Raw genomic sequence first — 18,217 nt, 5'->3', positions numbered from 1 at the left:
TTGTTATATTTGGGTTTGCATGTGGACTTGTAGGACTAGGGGATTCATCCATGAAGATTGTTTTTGTGTTGGGAAGAATATTCTTCTGACAAACTTTGCAATATTTTACCAATTGGTGTTGCTACCATGTGATTTTTTTCCTGCTGTGTGACTTTTCCTTTAGTAGTGTCGGTACTACTTGACTTTGCAATGAAGACTGAATAATTAGGGTCATTTTGTTTGATAGAATGGAGCAGCGGTCGAGCAAAGAACTTTTTTTAAACTGTGGTTTGTTTTTTTGTTTTTGTTTTTCCTCCAGTTTTCTCCATTGTGCAGTGGATCAAAGAGATATCTGTCTTCAACCGGGGCAGATGGAACAATATGTTTTTGGCTTTGGGATGCTGGTACCCTTAAAATAAAGTTAGTTGTATTTTACATGTTCTTATTTACATGTTATGAAAAACATATAAAATGGGTGTTAGAGACATTTAGTTGGGTACTGCTATCAACAAATTGAAAAAAGTAATTCATCAGTTAACTTTCTATATGATTACAGAATATAGTTTATTTTTGGTATAAGGTTATAAATTGTCTATTTGCCTCTTTTAAGGATTAAGTGCAACAATGTACTTAAGGTTTTGCTGGGTGAAGCAAATAAATATGGCATCCAACCTCATTATATTCAATTTAACAAATTTCTGTTCAGGTGGACTTTCTGTGGCCTGGCAGAGAAGCTGGATTGATTGATATATATATGGCTCCTAATTCACATTGAAATGGGGGTAGTGCTAAAGAGACCAGTAGAACTAGAAGGTTCTTAATTCCAAATGTTAAGTAGCAGAAGGTATCATCCTACTAAAACTTCTGAAATACCTTAATGCATTTGAATGCTAAAATAAATTACACCTCTCTTTCATCTTCCTCTTGGCTTTTTGCCTTTCAGATTTTATTCCCCCCTCCACTCCCCCAGTTTTCCTACTTTAGGTGTGGTGAGTTTGAGCTTTCTTTCCCTCCTGCTAGGTAGCAGCACATTTGGGTATTTCTGGATGGCTATGTAGGTGTGCTGGGGTCTGAAATGAATCTGAAGTGTAATTTGAGGGGGAGGGTGCATGTCATCTTTGCCAAAGCATTGTCAGGATATGATGTACTCTGTGACGCAATTACATTTTGTGAAAACGTTTAGTCTATTAGCATGAAATACTATTCATTCTCATTCTCCTATCCCCACACAAAATATATGGATTGGTATTGGAAATATTCATTAACATAAATTTTATTGGTTATTTTTGAGGATGGGATTTTTCGCTATGCTTTCTAGGTGGGCTGGCTCTGCTTCCTAAGCCTGGGCTCCCGTTATGTTGTCCAAGCAGTCAGGCTCAGAACGTTCTTTTATTTTCTGTGCGCCAGAGAGCTTTTAGCCAGCTTTGTCATCTTATCTTCCTGGTTTTCCAGGCCATGGCTGCTGCATTGTTCTCCAGGCAGTCCATTTTGCCAGTTTACATTTCTGGCTCCTCTGTTTCCTGGTTACAAGATGGACTGCAGCTCTCATTCTTAACCTTCTACTGTGGGAGCATAAACTAATCCAATTAACTCTTCCTTACTAGGAAAAATGGGAGGCAAGAGGCAGTGACAAGCATTTCCCAGCAGGTCAGGGAGCCAGTGCTGCCAATTTGCATGATTTTATGAAGTTTTTCTTAAAGCCTGAGCTTCTGGAGTCAAGTGGATAGATGATAATCTCAGCCTTCTTTCTTCTAAGAATCAAAGTATCTAGCCCTTGTTGTGGAGAAAAATCTCAGAAATCTGACCTGAGCGTACACCATCTCAAAAACCAGAGGGCAAATAAAAAACCTGAAGAGAGAGGGTGGGTGGGTGGAGGGGTTAAATCTTCTGAATTTTAAGACAGTCATCTGACTTTTGTGGGCCAACCCCATGAAATTTGAACCCCATGAAACTTGGGTTTGCCGGTACTGAGAGACAAAACTACATGGGATTGTTGGCTGCAGCAGAATTGCAAATTACATAGTAAAATTGCTAAATTCTGTGGTAACTTGGGATGCCAAATTTAACCACCACAGGATCAGTCTACAAGACCCTGATTGAGATGAATGAAGCAGTTCACACCTCTGAGTTATTGTTTCTGGCTGTTTGCAGACTCAGGAACATTTCTCTGCATCAGTTTACATTTGTTTATGGTTTCCAATATTATTTCCATGATTACAAGGACTAGAAACAATTTTTTCCTATGAAACCTGAGATTCTGGAGCTCAGTTTTGAAGCAGATTCTGCAGTGACAGAATTGTGGAATATGTGGGGCTCTGATTATTATATATATATATATATATTAATGGGACCTAGTAAATGATCAGTCTTTTGAGAGGATGGAGCTATGGAAATGCTGAGGTAGAGAAACAGGGATACAGAATGAGCTAGTCTATTGAATGCAGAATAAAGGGTCAGTGGGAGTGGGGATGCTGATGCTACTTAGGGCAAGGGATCTTTGACTAGTTCTCATTCATTCCTAAATGCAGTACACAGCTGATTAGTCAGAATCTTTTTGTGAGATGGTATGGGTTTTGGGATAGTATTAAAGGGGATATGTGGTTTTTTAGGTGGTTTAGCTGTTTTTTGGGTAGTATGCAGTAGTTATTATCCAGTTGGCATATATTTTTAGGGAGGAGGTATAAAGTGTGTCTTGTAGAATTAGAAATTATGTTGTGGTCAGAGCTAGTGTACTGAAGTAGGGGGTCTCTGGGAAGAATAGGTGGGAAATAGCTGATAAACACATTATTGGGAAAGTATCAGTGGATAGCCTCAGAGGAAGAAAATCATACTCTTCTCTCCCATTTAACAGTTGAGATCCTCCATTTTAATTCTTTACATTAGAGATGGAATTGCTAGAATCAAGGATTTTCCTTGGCCTCTTGCTTTTCTAGACGATTCCTCTGCAGTACTTAAGCAGCATGACATCAGCTGCACTCCAGCACAGTAAAAGTTTCCAGTAGAAGTTTGAAGCAGAAGATATTCATGTACAACATGTAGTGGTGCTGTGGGGGTTTGATGATCTTTGCTTGTGGGGAGTGTCTCCTAGTGGTCAGGGTTTAGGTTATTTGACCTGTAGAGAGGGTTTTGGTAGGGGGGCCCTGGCCTTCCCATTTCCCCAGGCTCTGGTCCAGGGCGCTATGAGGGCAATAAAAGGGTCTGACACTCAAGAGTGCCTTAACATTGCCCTCCCTGAGCCACTTCTTACCATCCCTCTGTTGTCTATAGTTTGTAGTCTGTACAGGAAGGTGTGAAGGGGATCAGCTCATCGTGTGGCACCTCTTTGTGGTGAGGCACGTGTGGAAATTCTGTTTTTGGAACTGTGGCTGCCTCCTCTGGCACCTTGGTCCTCTGGTCACTGTAGTTCTAGGTCTCTCCCCTTTAGGGGTAGTCCATAAACAAAGCAAGGGGAATTAACACAAATAAACTGAGTACATATGAGGGGGGGAATGCCTCCCTCTCTGTGTGTATCTGAAGAAAATTCTCCCTTACCTCAGGGATCTTTGGACAGTTGTAGGGAGGGATCCTGCCTTCTCTTAGCTCTTCTTCGAGAAGCTGCAGGTTGCAGGCCTGCTCCCTTCTCTGATGAGCTGTCCTGCTCCCTTTTAACTCCTCCTCCAGCCTGTGCATCTCTTGCAGGTGTGGCACCACAGGGCTGGCTGAGCCTAAAGCAGCTCCTAAATCTCTTGTTGCCCAGTATGGGATTTGTATACCTCATCGCAGGGGGACACACTATTTTGCAGAACCAAAGGCAGGGTCCTGCTACATGTAAATCTGTTTCTGCTAGAGGAAAGAGGGAGAGATTAATTAAATCTTCCAAACATTTTTTTTCTCGCAAATCTGCACTGAAGGAAGAAAGGCAGGGAAGATTCCTTTGCAAGACAAATGTTATATCAAAAGTTCTATAAGTTTATAGGGCCTTGTGGGTGAACATGAGGTTGATGGCTAGGGATTTTCTGTGTACGTAACAATGTAATCCATAATGGTTTGACAAATACCACATTTAATACTGGTGTATGCCTTGATTTTCTCGTGGGTTTTGTCTACATTGGAGCTGGAGGTGTAATTTTAAGTAGACATACCCATGCTTGCTTTGATCGAGCTAGCATGCTAAAAATAGCTACATAGTTGCAGCTCCATAGTTGGTAGAATGGGCTAGTTGCCTTGACTACAATTCTGTGTTTAGTCCCAAGTATGTATTCGGGGCAGCTAGTCCATCCCACTGCCTGTGCAGCCACAACTATGCTGCTGATTTTAGCATGCTAGCTCAAGCAAAGCTAGTATAGTTATATCTATCTGAAATGGAAATTACACTTCCAGCTCTAGTGTAGATATACCAGTGACCAATTTACTGGTCTCCTGTTCAAAGCGAGACAAGGTGGGTGAGGTAATCTTTTGTTGGCCCAACTTCTGTTGGTGAGAGAAACAAGTTTTCAAGCCTGTTATAAGTAACAGTCTACATAGAACTGTACAAAGTGTCTGATTTTTTTAAAAAAAAAAATTCAGTTGTCCTTAATTTTTTTACATGAAATCTCAGTTCCAGTTTTTCATCTATTTTAGATGTCTGCAGTTAGTAAACCTCCACCCAAGATATATCTCAAGTTCAAAATGTCATCTGACATTAAGGCCCTTCACTCTGATTTATCATTGTACTTTTATGATTTGATTTGTATTTGTATTGTTACCCACATATTACATTATATTCTTAGTTATCTTTGGTTCCCATTTTTCCACCGTTTGCATTTAATATTGGGCCCTCACTCATGTTCCACTCTGTGGTTCTCTTCCTCCAGACAGCCATGCTGCTAATTCTTTAATACTATTCAAAGTATACTCAAAAGTCTTAATACCCCCCCCTCATTTTTGTTTACTTATTGTTATACCTTATAGTCTTGCTTTTATTATGTTCCATGCCTCAGCACTTACAACAAATCTGTAGAAATCTGTTGACATTATTGCAATGGGCCAAGGTTGCCCTCTAACCATCAAGGGACTAGATACTTGACTGGCATAAATTGCCATTGCTGAGATTCTGGACCCCAAGTACTTTTAAAAAAGCCTTAGTATATAATATAAATTGATAGGGGTAGTGAGACAATTAGGCACCCAGAAATGTCTTAATACAGTTTTTTTCAACACAAGAGCTTTAAGTTAAAAAACTATTGCCCTTGAATTGTAATGGCGTCAGTGAATTTTGGATGGGGCCAAAGGGTCTTCCAAACAAAAGTTTTTCCACCTTTTAAATTGTTGACTGAAATTTTACTATGTATTTCCATGAGACTGGGAACTTGTATTGTACTTATTATTGGTAATGAGGTCCACAGATCCATGACATTAGACATGATATTTGTTCTAGGCAGCCAGATGTCTCTGCTCTATGCAGTCTTTGAAGCTGACCAGAACTACCATTTGGTTACAGATGAGGTGTGGCTTCACCTCTGAAAAACCTGCCAGTTTTGCATCTGTCTCTATAGCTTCAAGAAGGAGGCAGCTCCACCTTGCTACAGAGCAAATATATACTTTTTTTTTCAATTGGCTTCAAATTTCCAGGCTCCTGGGCTCTGCCTTTATTAGAATAGGGCAGTGTTTCTCAATTGGTGTTCCGCGGGAACACTGTTAGGGTTCCGCGAGAAAGTGACATTGCGCCGCCGAGAGCAGCTGTTCTCCGCGCTGCCAAGAAAGGGAAGATGTCCCGGATTTTTCGGCAGAGGGCATCGAGTATGAGTGTAATTTCCCCACGGAGCCTAAAAGGTTCCGCAGGGAAATTTAATTGAGAAACGCTGGCATAGGGATTCCTTTTTCCACATAATTACTGGGACTCTCCCTTTACCTCCCTGCTCACCCACACAGAGTGCAGCATGGAGGAGACTAAGAAGGGGAAAGCTTAAATGCAGTCTCCTGTACCTCCCAATTGATTGAGTGCCTAGTTTGGAGATCTGTTCTGGTTCTGTGGAGATCCAGGTCTCTCAAATGCTCAGATTGGGGCAGGGTTTTCCGTAGCCTCCCTCCCCCAAGCAGGAGAATTCCCAGGAAGCAGCAAAATCCTCTTGCCCTGGCACAGATGGCCATCACCCCTCCAACCCTCAAAGGGAGGCTGAAGTGCAGTATTAAAGGGCCAGAGAAACTTCTTGTTTAGCTGCCCAGCCCTTTCCCCCTCATGTCACCCCACTCATCTTGCTACTGCAGTTGAACAGCACTGACGTGGACAACAAACAGTCTGGCACATATGTGCAGATGTCAGCTTGGCCCAACTTTTAAGAAGATCAGGTTGACTTGCAAAGAGTTCTCCAACCATCCAAAATAGAGAGATGGTCTTTGTTGGAGATTCAATACTCAGAGGAAGCAGAAGAACATTCTTCAGAAGACAGTCAGACAACCAGGATGGCGTGCTGCCTTCCTGTAGCCAAGGTATGACACGCCACTCTAAGATTGGATAGGCTTTTGAAGATAATGGGCAAGGATACAGTGGTGATGGTTCATATTGGCACAAATGACGCTGCGTTGCAGGATATCTCACGGTAGTAGATGACTTCAGAGAACTCAGAAGCTTGCCAAAGAAGAAAAATGTCCAAGCCATCTTCTCTGTGTTCCTTCCTGTCCCTTGAGCAAAGGAGTACAGAAGGCAGAAGATTTTGAAAGAAAATCACTGCTAGTTAAATGATGTAAGTTGGAGGGCTTTGGTTTTGTGGAAACTTCTATAGGAGAGGGGCTGTATAGTTTGGATGGCCTCCACTTCAGTAAAAGAGGGACGGATCTGGATGGCAGGCTGGCTAGAGTAGTCAGAAAGGGGTTAAACTAATAGCAAAAGTCGAGGGAAAAAAGAGGAATGGCATGAGCAGTTCAAAATGGAGATGTTCAGAACAAAGTTAATCAAGGAGCCAAAGGACATGAAGGAAAGAAATTCTTTAATTGCCTATTCATCAGTTCTAGGAGCTTGAGTAAACCTGAGGAATTGGAATTGTTCTTTTATAAGCTTATATTTGATTTAGTTTGTATTATTGAAACCTGTTGGAATGAGTTGTGCAATTGGAAAGTTAAAATAAATGGTTATAATCTATTTAGGAAAGACTGCATGGGCAAAAGGGAACAGGGAGTGGTAGTCCGTCAAAAATGTCATTACCTGTTTCCAAGTCTCTAACAACTTGGAAGGAAATGATCTTGAATACATACGGAACCATGTCCTAACAAATAAAGGGCAGATGGGATCTTAGCTGGTGTCTGTACAGATCACTAAATTACACTAGGGAACAGAATGACTACCTCCTTGTGTGCCTACCTGCAATGTGTAGGGAAAAAATACTGCATGATCATGGGGGACTTCAGGTTGAGTTATATATATATGCTTGAGGTCTCATGTTGCCAGTACTAAACATCCTTGGAATTTCTAAACATAATAGATGATAGTTTCCTAACTCACTATGTGTTGCAGCCAACAAAGGGAACTTCTATATTAGACCTTTTCCTTTCCAATAAAGAGGAACTGATCTCAGAACTAATGATTAATGGTAGCTTAGTCATGCTTATAATGTGCAAGCAGAATAAAATTCAGACCAGTAATATATATATATATATATATATATATATATATATATATATATATATATATATATATATACACACACATACTTGGTGCTTTAATAGGGCCAATTTCACAAAGCTGAAAACAGTTATTATCCAAATCAGTTGTGAGGAAGATTCGATCAGAAAAATGTGAATGATAATTGGGAATCCTTTAAGAACATCCCCCAAAAGCCACAATCCCACTATCAAGGAAGAATTCTGTGCTGGTTAAAAAAAGACCTGGTTTAGCAGGGAAGTGAAGGCAGCTGTAAAAACAGAAAAATAAATGGAAGAAAGGAGAATTTGTTAGTAATGAATATAAATCAGAAGTTAGGGATTGGTGAAAATTAATAAGGGAAGCTGAGAGAGAAGAAGAAATCTTGGCCACCAGAGTTGAGGATAGCAAGAAGTTTTAAAATATCTCAGGAACAAAAAGAATCCTGACAATGGTATTGATCTACTACTATATGGAAATGTTAGCTGAAATAATGGGTGCAGAATAATGCAGAAAAGGTAGAAGTGTTCAACATATATTTCTGTTCTGTATTTGGGAAAAAAACCAGATGATATACTCTTATCATATGGTGATGACAACACTCCTTCCATTCTACTGGTATCTCTGGAGCATATTAAACAGCAGCCACTGAAGTCAGACATTTTTTAAATCAGCAGGATAAAAACTTGCATCCAAGATTTCTACAAGGGTGGGCTGAAGAGCTTGCTGGGCTGTTAATGTTAGTTATCAATAAAACTTGGAGTATTAGGGAAATTCTAGAAGACTGGAAAAAACTAATATGCCAATTTTAAAAAAGGGTAAATGGGATGACCCAGGTAATTGTAGGCCTATCAGCCTGACATTAATCCCAAGCAAGATAACGGGGCAGCTGCTATGTGACTTGATTAATAAAGAACTAAAGTAGGATAGTGTAATTAATGCAAATCAGCATGGATTTATGGAAAACAGATCCTTTCAGATTAACTTGATATCTTTTTCTGATGAGATTAGAAGTTTGGTTGATAAAGGTAATAGTGTTAACATAATATACTTAGACTTCTGTCAGGTGTTTGACTTCGTACCACTCAACATTTTGATAACAAAAAACTGGAACAATATAAAATTAACATGGCACACATTAAATAGATTTAAAACCGGCTGATTTGTTTGAAAATGTAACTGTATATGGGGGCATCATCATCTGTTTCCAGGGATGTGTTGCAGGGATCATTTCTTGGGCCTATGCTATTTAACGTTTTTATCAGTGACCTGGAAGAAAACATAAAATCATCACTGACAGAGTTTGCAGATGACCCAAAAAGTGGGAGAGAGGGATAAATAATAAAGAGGACAGGTCACCGATTCAGGGTAATCTGGATCTCTTGGTAAAGTGGGTGCTAGCAAACAGTATGCATTTTCATATGGCTCAATGTATATGTTTAGGAACAAAGAAGTAGGCCATACTTACGAGACTCTATCCTGAGGAGCAGTGACTCTGAAAAAGATTTGGGAGTCATGGTGGATAATCAACTGAACATGAGCTCCCAGTGTGACGCTGTGGCCAAAAACTAATGCAATCCTGGGATGCCTAAACAGAATAATTTTAGCTCTATATTTGGCACTAGTGTGACCACTGGTGGAATTCTGTTTCCAGTTCTGGTGTCCACAATTCAAGAAGGATGTTGATAAACTGGAGAAGATTCAGAGAAGAGCTGCCAGAAGAAGGATTAGAAAACATGCCCTTTAGTGATAGACTCGAGTGCGATATATTTAATTTAACAAAGAAAAGGTGAAGGGGTGACTTGATTACAGTCTATAAGTACTTACATGGAGAGCAAATATTTAATAGTGGGCTCTTCAATCTAGCAAAGGAGGGTATAATATGGTACTATGGCTGGACTTGAAGCTAGACAAATTCAGACTGGAAATAAGGTGTAATATTTTAACAGTGAGAGTAATTAACCATTGGAACAATTTACCAACAGTACTGGTGGAGTCTACATCAGATGATAGTTTTTAAATTAAGACTGGATATTTTTCTAAAAGATATGCTCTAGGAATTATTTTGGGGAAGTTCTGTGGCCTGTGCTATACAGGAGGTCAGACTAGATGAGCACAGTCCCTTCTGGCCTTAGAATTTATGAATGAAACGGAGCCCTCTTAGGCCCAGTCTGTATCTCCATTCAGCCACACCCCAACCCGGGCTTCCAGGGGTTCAGAGCTACTTTGTTTCCAGTGCAGCAGATGGGCCAAGGACTTCCTACCAGTCTCTTGAGTTGGAACCTGGTCTCCCTTGGGATGGGATCAATATATGTCCAGGAGTCTTCCCTCAGTGAAGTATGATATCCTGGGATGTCCCTTTTTGGACCCAGGTCAGCTCAAATATTCAATCTGAATCGCTTTCTCAAGGGAAAAACTACATGGAAGAGCCACCACAGTGCAGTTTCCAGGGAACTCAGTCTGAATTCTTTCTCCATTTGAAAAGAAGTATCATGGTCAGCATAAGAAAAAGCAGACGTTCACCATTGAGACCACTCTAATCATTCCAACAAGAAGCACATATCTGTTCTGGACCTATATTTTCTTCCCTGTCATCATGCAGAGATGGATAGAAAAGGGAAGAGTAAGGCTGAAAATGTCCTTTGTGACAAAGGAAAGTGCACTAGGGAGAAGGAAAATGCCCTCCCCAAGCTCCTTCATATTCTGAGAATATGAATTGGTGATTTTACCCCATCTCACTTGTCAAAGGAGCCACAAAAGAGAATGAATGTGCAGACACCATCCTTCATTTCCCGTGAATGCTAGTGACTGAACCTGTCCCTTTTTCCAGAGAAGAGTTGAGGCCTTTACTACATCTTGTTCCCAGTCAACGCAAAAAAGACTAAGAAGCACAATCAAAGGTACAAAGTGAAAACTGCTTCCCATAAGTGAGATGAATCCTACTGTTTTTGGTAGGAGGGTCAGCTCTCAGATCAGACCTCAAACCATAAAGAAAAGAAGGTTCAGGACAAACTGTTTCCTACTGATTATTTTATCATGATGTTCAAAAGGGCAGTGTCTATAGTGGACTTGCTTCCAGAGGAAATTCCTACACAGAAAAGCCAGTCTAACACAGAAATTGAGAAAACTAAGCAATATTATTCCTTTGGTTCCAGGCTAGAGTCTTTGTATCTTTAAATCCACACACAGAGAAAATTATCCAGGAGGAGTGGGAGCTTCCAGGCAAGGCCAAAAGATTGAGTAGAATGGCTAATGCTACAATATCCACAAGTCAAAATAAATTCTGGTCTCCCTTCCTAAGCTTTATGCAGTTCTTTTCTCTCTAGTCAAGGCCACAGCCATTCCCATAAAGGGGAACCTACTACCAAAGGACCTCATAGATAGAATGATTGAATTATCAGTGAAGAGGAAATTATGATTTTTTGTCAACAGTCATTAGAGTTTCCACTGCATCTACTTAATTTGCCAGAGTAATCTGCCATGGGCTGACAGTATAAATGACACATTACTTCTAAAGTACAGAATATCCTTTATTTAAGGCTAATTTTTGAAAAAGATGTCCTTAGCTGCTGCCTTTGTATCTGACACCTCTCTGGAGGCTCTGTGATACTTAGATATGGTCATGGGCTACATTGCAGTAGCACACTGATATGTGGCTCTAGGACTGGAAGGGAGGTCTGTGGCTACTTCAAGATGCTTGATGTAAGTTGTTTGGTGAACACATAGATAAAGTGGTAGCAGATTCAATGGAAAAATTGAAGATCTTAGCCTGAAATAAGTCATACATGAGAAACTACAGGCCTTATTCCTGATCTTGGCAGTCCTTTCATGCCGACTTCTGTAGAAAATCCTACATAAAAGACTTCAGCTGCACCAGAAGAAAATAGAACAGATCCATGGAGAATATGATGGCAAAGTTAAATTCTCCAGTTTAAGCTGAGGCTCTTTTAAGAGAACTTCATGATTCGCAGACAGTCCAATCTAGGGTAGAGCCCCAAATTTGCAGTCAGCTTCTTCAGTTTACAGCTCACTGGCTGCTAGTGAACTCGTACAAGTGGGCTTTGAAAAGAGTTCAAAAGTAGTATTCTTTGTCTCTCTCCAGATTTACCTCCAGCTCAGGGCACTAATTTACCCCATCTCACTTGTAAAAAGGATCCACAAAAGAGAGTGAACGTGCAGACAGCCATCCTTCATTGCTCATGAACAGTAGTGATTGAACCTGTCACTTTTTCCAGAGAAGAGTTTAGGTCTTTACTACATCTTGTTCCTAGTCAAAGTGGGGTACTAGTCAGTTCTTTATTTGTAATATTTCAGCAGATTCATGAAGAAATTAAAACTCAAGGTGGAGACTTTTAATATCCACACTAGCTTGATGATAGGTTGGCATCTGATGATATCAGTAAATTTGAAGGATGCCTAGCTCCCTATCCCAATTCAGCAGTGTCACAGATGCTTCCTATGTTTTGCTCTAGGAGCACAACACTACTAATACTGGTCCTTGTCTTTTGGTTTACCAACAGCCCTGCAAGTGTTTATGAAAGTGTTGGTTGCTAGTGTTAATAGCAGCTCTCAGACAGGAGAGTTTCCATGTCTATCCCTTCCTTCATAACCTACTTATTCAAGCCCCATCCAGAGGAAGAGCCATAGATGAATGATGCTGAAGAGCCATGGCTTTGATAAATTGGGAGAAGTTAGTTAATATCTCAGCAGTTTCCACATCTTAGAGTATAGATAAACATGGCTATCTAAAAAATTTTCATTTAGGAGGAAAGATGGGAAAAGCTGTGAGGAATCTTATCAAATGAGGAAATCTGTAAAGCAGCCACCTGGTCCTCTGTGCATGCCTTCTCCAGGTTCTGTAGACTAGACGTTCAATCTTATAATCAGTACCACCTTTGGTAAATGGTAGTGTTGTAGTGTTCCAGTAACAATTAAGAAAGGGTCACCCTATTTTGCATATATATATTTCTCCCACTCTAAGTGGATGCTTCTGTGAAAATCCCAGTGTCATGGATCTGTGGCCCTCATTACAAACAAGAATAGGAAAACATATCTGTGCTTTACTTGAAGATTTCCTTTTTCAGAATAATCAGATGAATAGATTTAGCCCACCCTGTATGGGCTGTTTGGGAAAGATAAGGGATTATTAATGGGCCCTTAAAATCTGTTTCTTCATTGCAGTCTTTGCTTTGCATGGAGACTGGTACTGTTGATATATAGCAATATATAGTGATTAGAAATTTTCTTGGCTGAGGAAGTGTCGCAGCTGGCATGTTTCTTGGAGGTGGAGCCACCGATTGAGAGGTCTGGTTTGCATCCAAGGCTGCATAGATCAGAAACCTAGTGTCAAGGATCTATGGACCTCACTACTCTTAAAAAATGAAATTTTCAGTTAAGGTATGGATATGGTTTCCTATTCTCTTACATGAAATGAAAGCCTACATAGTTTTAATGTAAGTATTAAGAGTTTAGTATAAATCAGCTGCAACAAGGATATTTGCATGTATAAATACTGCTGCTCTCTACTGAGGTCTCAGATTGCAGATGGTATACTGTTCAAAGCCTCCTATTGTTTCGAGGCTGCTGCATTATATATGCAAAATCAGAGAGTAAGGATTGCAAGCAGACATATGAATTTTCTGGGTTCTGTTTTTTTTTTGGCCACAGTATTAGACCATTAAAGCTCTAGTTGACATTATTAGTACTTATATGAGACACTGAAATGTCCAAAAGGGAACAAATAGAGTAGAAAAATGTATAGAAGTTACATGGGAGATCATGGTGCTTTTTGAAATTTTGGGGCTATCTACAAAGAATATAGATTTTCTGCAAAGGCTAGTCTATTTTTATTACCTGTTCCTCTGTGCAACATATATTTTTATTAAACAACTTCTAGCTTTCTTTTTCTTGTACAATGTAAGAAGGCTTTTGCGCTATGAAGTTCATGGAACAACTGAGGTTACATATTCATTGATTTTAAAAGTCAGTGTAATGGATGACCCTGGCCTGGATGTGCACCTCTTTTCCTTGAAAGTGACTTTGGGCATGGTTTGTTTAAGAATTATAGTGCAACATCTTAAGTTTGCTAGAAATCTCTGATAAGTGCAGACTGTAGTCCATGGTTCTCTAATTTCCACAAGATCAGATCATGAACCATAGTGATACTCAATTGTTTATATATGGCTTATTTCATGTTTAATTTTGTTTTTCTGTGCTTATTTTTGAGATACAGACTTGTTTCTGATTATGTTAACACCCCAAAGGAAATTATTTTCTTTGTTTAATTATTTTCATATTTGTAGTCAGAGGCCAACAAAGTTTATGGAACGTCCTCGTCCTGGAGTCCAAATGATCTGTTCTTCTTTTAGTGCTGGTAAAGGATTTTCTTTTTTCTTTTCTACCTCTTCAACATAAGGATTTGTAATAAGACATTTAAGGAGTTTAGTAAAAGATAGCACTATTATTATAATGTGTGTACTTAGTTAATTGGATGAGATCTACTGAAGAAACAGACTATATATAGAGCTAAAAATTATTATTAATAATGGATTTTCATATTGTGTGCATAGATAATTTGTGTTTGCTATATAAGGAATCCGTGGCTATCATTAAGTATAAAATCTTGTTAATGCATTTTTGTGATTTAGTTTCCTCCAAGTGCAATGTGTACTATGGGTAAGGGAGAAAATCAAAGGGTTTGTTCATGCATCATGTTGGACTTGGACAAATAGAGTTGAAAACTGGACTTAAGCTTCTAAGTCAGTTAAGCACTTTTGAAAAGTCTACTTCCAATGACCAGAGAAAATTCAAATCTTCTGCTGAGTTTGGAAACCAACTCCCCCTGTCCATGCCCTTTTGAAAAAATTCCTACATCTGTTTTGCTTATGAAAAGTTACTTTACAAAAAATATACAATTGCTTAATATTGTTTTTAGAAAAATTAGGAATATCTAATCATTTCTGTATATGTTGTACAATTTCATAAGATGCTCAATGCCTCAGATTTTTCATATAATTTTGAATATTAAATAAACAGGCAATGAAAATAAGTCAACATTGCTATAAACTTTTTATAAAAATAACATTTAATACATTTAAGGTTATTGACAACTTTCAAATAATTACATTGCCTTTTTCCTCATGGTTATTGCTTATTTGTGCTTACCTTTTGTAGGTGGAATGTTTCTGGCCACTGGAAGTACAGATCACATCATTAGGGTTTATTTCTTTGGGTCAGGCCAGCCGGAGAAGATATCAGAGTTGGAGTTTCATACTGTAAATATTATTTAAAAATTACATAAGTATTTGATTAAAATGAGTTGATAGCTTGAATTCATTGTTAATTTCTGTGTTCTTTATGTAGGACAAAGTTGATAGCATTCAGTTTTCTAACACTAGTAACAGGTAAGCACACAAATATTTATATGTTTTTATTTCAAAACAATGTTTGCAGCCTTGTAAAATAATTTCCAAATGTCAGTGGTTTTCTAGAGTTTGTTAGAAATATTTTGCTGTGTGTTTTGAAGCATTCTGTCCACTTCTTTACTTTTAAAGGTAATCTACAATAGTTGGTCATTTTTACGGTCATCATTAGATTTATTTAAAATAATCATATGGCTTCCTGTTTATCATCACTTTTATTACAAGTGCCTAATACATAGTTACTTAACCAAATATTTTTTGTGTTATGAAGAGATGAAAGGTGCTTTGGTAGACTCTGGAAATATTTCTAGTATACTTTATCCATTGTCTTAGAAGTTTATTTAAATAGGATTTTTAATCAGTGGCGACTGGGTTCACAGCAAAAATAATCAGGGAGGGTAAAGAAGTGCATTCTGGAGAGTGTTTGTCTGATTGGCTTGAGATTTATGAGGAGTAGCTGTTTATTTATTTCAAATATCTCAATAATCTGTAAAGATCTTCTGGATGTTTGACATAAAAGATGGTAAGGAAAAACTTTAAATTCATTAGGAAAGCAATCACTTCTCCCCCTGAAACATAGTGTTCTAATATGCAATTTTATCATGATATAAACTACTCTAAACTGATCTTGGGAGATTACCACCACATTTTTTCTAACTCAAGCCATGAGGGAGAAGAAAGTTCAATTTAGCTATCATAGCAACTATGACAAAATACGCAGTTCCAAATTACCTGAGGGATAAGTTTTGCTTGTTTAAATTGACCTTTAATTTCTGCTTTCCTGGCATCTTGGCCTTTTGCATGACTTAGACCCTGCACTGTGACTGTGTAAAGGGAGGGGGTATTGGCTTAGCATCTGTATAGGGTTACCCTGTTGTCTCCACTGTTGTCCCACATTCAGCAGAGCAAAGAGTGGTAACTGTGTAGAACATGGGAGCGGGCCACATGATCCACATGCAACTGATACATTAGGGAGTTATTTCAGCCCAGATGCTGCAGTGCTGGAGCTGGAAAGTAAATTTCACCACGTTTCTCTCTATGTATTTCAAATGCATTTTACCGAAAAGCAGTAGTACAGAGTTTTTGAAATAACAGGTATATTGGTGCGCTCGTGTGGTATATGACAGAATAAAATCATAATGATTAATAGCATTTTCTCTCCATAATCAGTTTTCATATGAACCAACTTATCTCTGATTGATATTGAATAGTAATTTTTTCTGGTAGGTTTGTGAGTGGAAGCCGTGATGGGACGGCACGCATATGGCAATTTAAGCGAAGGGAGTGGAAGAGCATTTTGTTAGATATGGCTACTCGTCCAACAGGGTAAGTAAGCAAAATCAACTGGTTTGCATCAAATGGTGCAAATTTAAAGTGTGTTCAACCCTAATGCTAGTTCCTGACATAGTACCTCATCACTTAAGAGGACCTAAGTGTAGAGCATATTGTTCTGAAGCAGGGATTTCAACTTTATTTTTTAAATATAATTGACTACATATTCAGCTGTTCAAGCTAGTTCACCTCAGATGCACCTTAACTCCTGTTTGCACTACAGCTTCATTAAGACGTCAAAGGAAAACTGATTCTAAAATCTCCCAGCCATAGAGCTAGGAAAGCATGTGGGCGATTAAAGCACTTAGTTAAGTTTCTGGACCAAAAGAGGCAAAGGGCCAGTTTTGCATTAAAACTTCTGCCAGAATAGTGATGTCAGTTTGGGGAGGGTGATTTTTCTTTTTCTTTAAAAAAACCCTTTTTTAAAACAATAGGCAAAAGCCCTAGTATAGATGCATTCTTACTGGCAAAAAAGTGCTTTTGCCAGTATAACTTGCTTTGTTCAGGGAACTGATATAAGCTATACTGGCAAAAGCACCCTAGGAGGGTTTGTTGATATGGTAATACTTGTATATTATTACTGGCAAACTTTTTGTAGTGTAGACCAAGTCCAAAGTTTAAGGGAAGTTATGGAAAGGTACTACGAGACAGAGAGGAAAGACAGGTTTTGATTGCCTTTGTGGCTAAAGTCCCTGACAGCTATGTCTCTGCACTTTGCTTTTTCTCCAGTACTATGACCAGGGAATGAACCAACTATGGCCAATGGTTATAAGTAACCAAACAGTTCTTTCAAAGCAGAATACATATATTTAAGGAGAAAAGCTTATAGAGAAAACATATACAACAGTAAAAGGATCTAAACACTTGACCAGTAGTGCCCATCAGACCCATGGAGATCCTGGCAGGTTCCAGACCTTTCAGCATGATTGTGTCCCCCTTTGAACAGAAGGCCTTGTTCATTTGTTAAATCAAAAAGAAGACCCCGCTCTCAAGTTAAACTGGCCCTTTATATCCCAAGTTCTTTCTTTGTCTCCTGTGTCTCTTGAAGCCTATCCTGAACCAGTATATCCAAATTACCCCAATGAGAGGTACTTCTCAGGAGCTGTTCATAGTCCCATGGACTGCAGTAATTATCCCGCACTATTTTTAATTATTAGAGAACATAGGATAACCCTCCCTCATTGAGTAGAATACAGTCACTTGCCTATAACGATCCATATAACATTCATGAAGTTAATACTGTAGTCCCCAAAGATAGTTCATGTAGTTGTAATATCTGTATCTTTGTCCTCTATACCTTTTTGCAAAACTAATTCAACTAATTCAGGCTTACACTATGGAGCTAAAAATAGGAGCATAGATGTTCGGGCCAGGTTTCAGAGTCCAGGCTTCAGCCCAGGCCCAAATGTCTATATTGCTATTTTTATCCCTGTAGTGCAAGTCACTTGACCTGGACTCTGAGACTCACTGTTGCGGGTCTTCTCTTCCTTCTTCCTCTTCCCCCTTCTCCTCCCCTGTGTAACCGTACCATTAGACACCTAAGGTATTCAGATGCTTTGAAAATTCCACCTAACGTTTTATTTTTCAATATTTTGTTTTCCAAAGAAGTTTTGTAAAAAATCGAAAAAGATACTTTGGTAGTGGCATTAAGAAAAAAACCAAAAGCATTTATAAACATTTATAATTTATGATAGTTAATAACTTTTTATAAAATTGCAATAACACAGATTTTCAAATTAGTTTTACAAAGCCTCGGTCTGATTTAAATCAATAGATGCAGCTGCCCTCAGCCATGGACAAGCCCATATACAACATAATTTGCAGAGTTTATGAAGTACCTGTCACAGCTTTTTGGGCCTTTGTTGTGACAATATGATTTGCGCATGTCATG

The 18,217-nt window shown here is 38.8% G+C and overlaps 1 protein-coding gene across 1 annotated transcript in view; it reads left to right on the top strand.

Moving 5' to 3' along the window:
• Nucleotides 1–18,217, top strand: part of PHIP (pleckstrin homology domain interacting protein) — a 327,383-nt gene that overhangs the window by 100,489 nt on the left and 208,677 nt on the right. Inside the window, exons 9-13 of the mRNA XM_067532638.1 lie at nucleotides 299–399; nucleotides 13,876–13,946; nucleotides 14,747–14,847; nucleotides 14,936–14,976; nucleotides 16,222–16,320. Of these exons, the coding sequence (XP_067388739.1) occupies nucleotides 299–399; nucleotides 13,876–13,946; nucleotides 14,747–14,847; nucleotides 14,936–14,976; nucleotides 16,222–16,320 (413 nt within the window). The remainder of the gene's footprint in view (nucleotides 1–298; nucleotides 400–13,875; nucleotides 13,947–14,746; nucleotides 14,848–14,935; nucleotides 14,977–16,221; nucleotides 16,321–18,217) is intronic.

Source organism: Emydura macquarii, unplaced genomic scaffold (assembly GCF_026122565.2).
Source record: "Emydura macquarii macquarii isolate MOO-44397 ecotype Brisbane River unplaced genomic scaffold, CSIRO-AGI_Emac_v2 contig_3295, whole genome shotgun sequence".
Lineage (NCBI taxonomy): Eukaryota > Metazoa > Chordata > Testudines > Chelidae > Emydura > Emydura macquarii.
The sequence above is the reverse complement of the archived record's forward strand: the minus strand, read 5'-3'. Positions and strand labels throughout refer to the sequence as shown.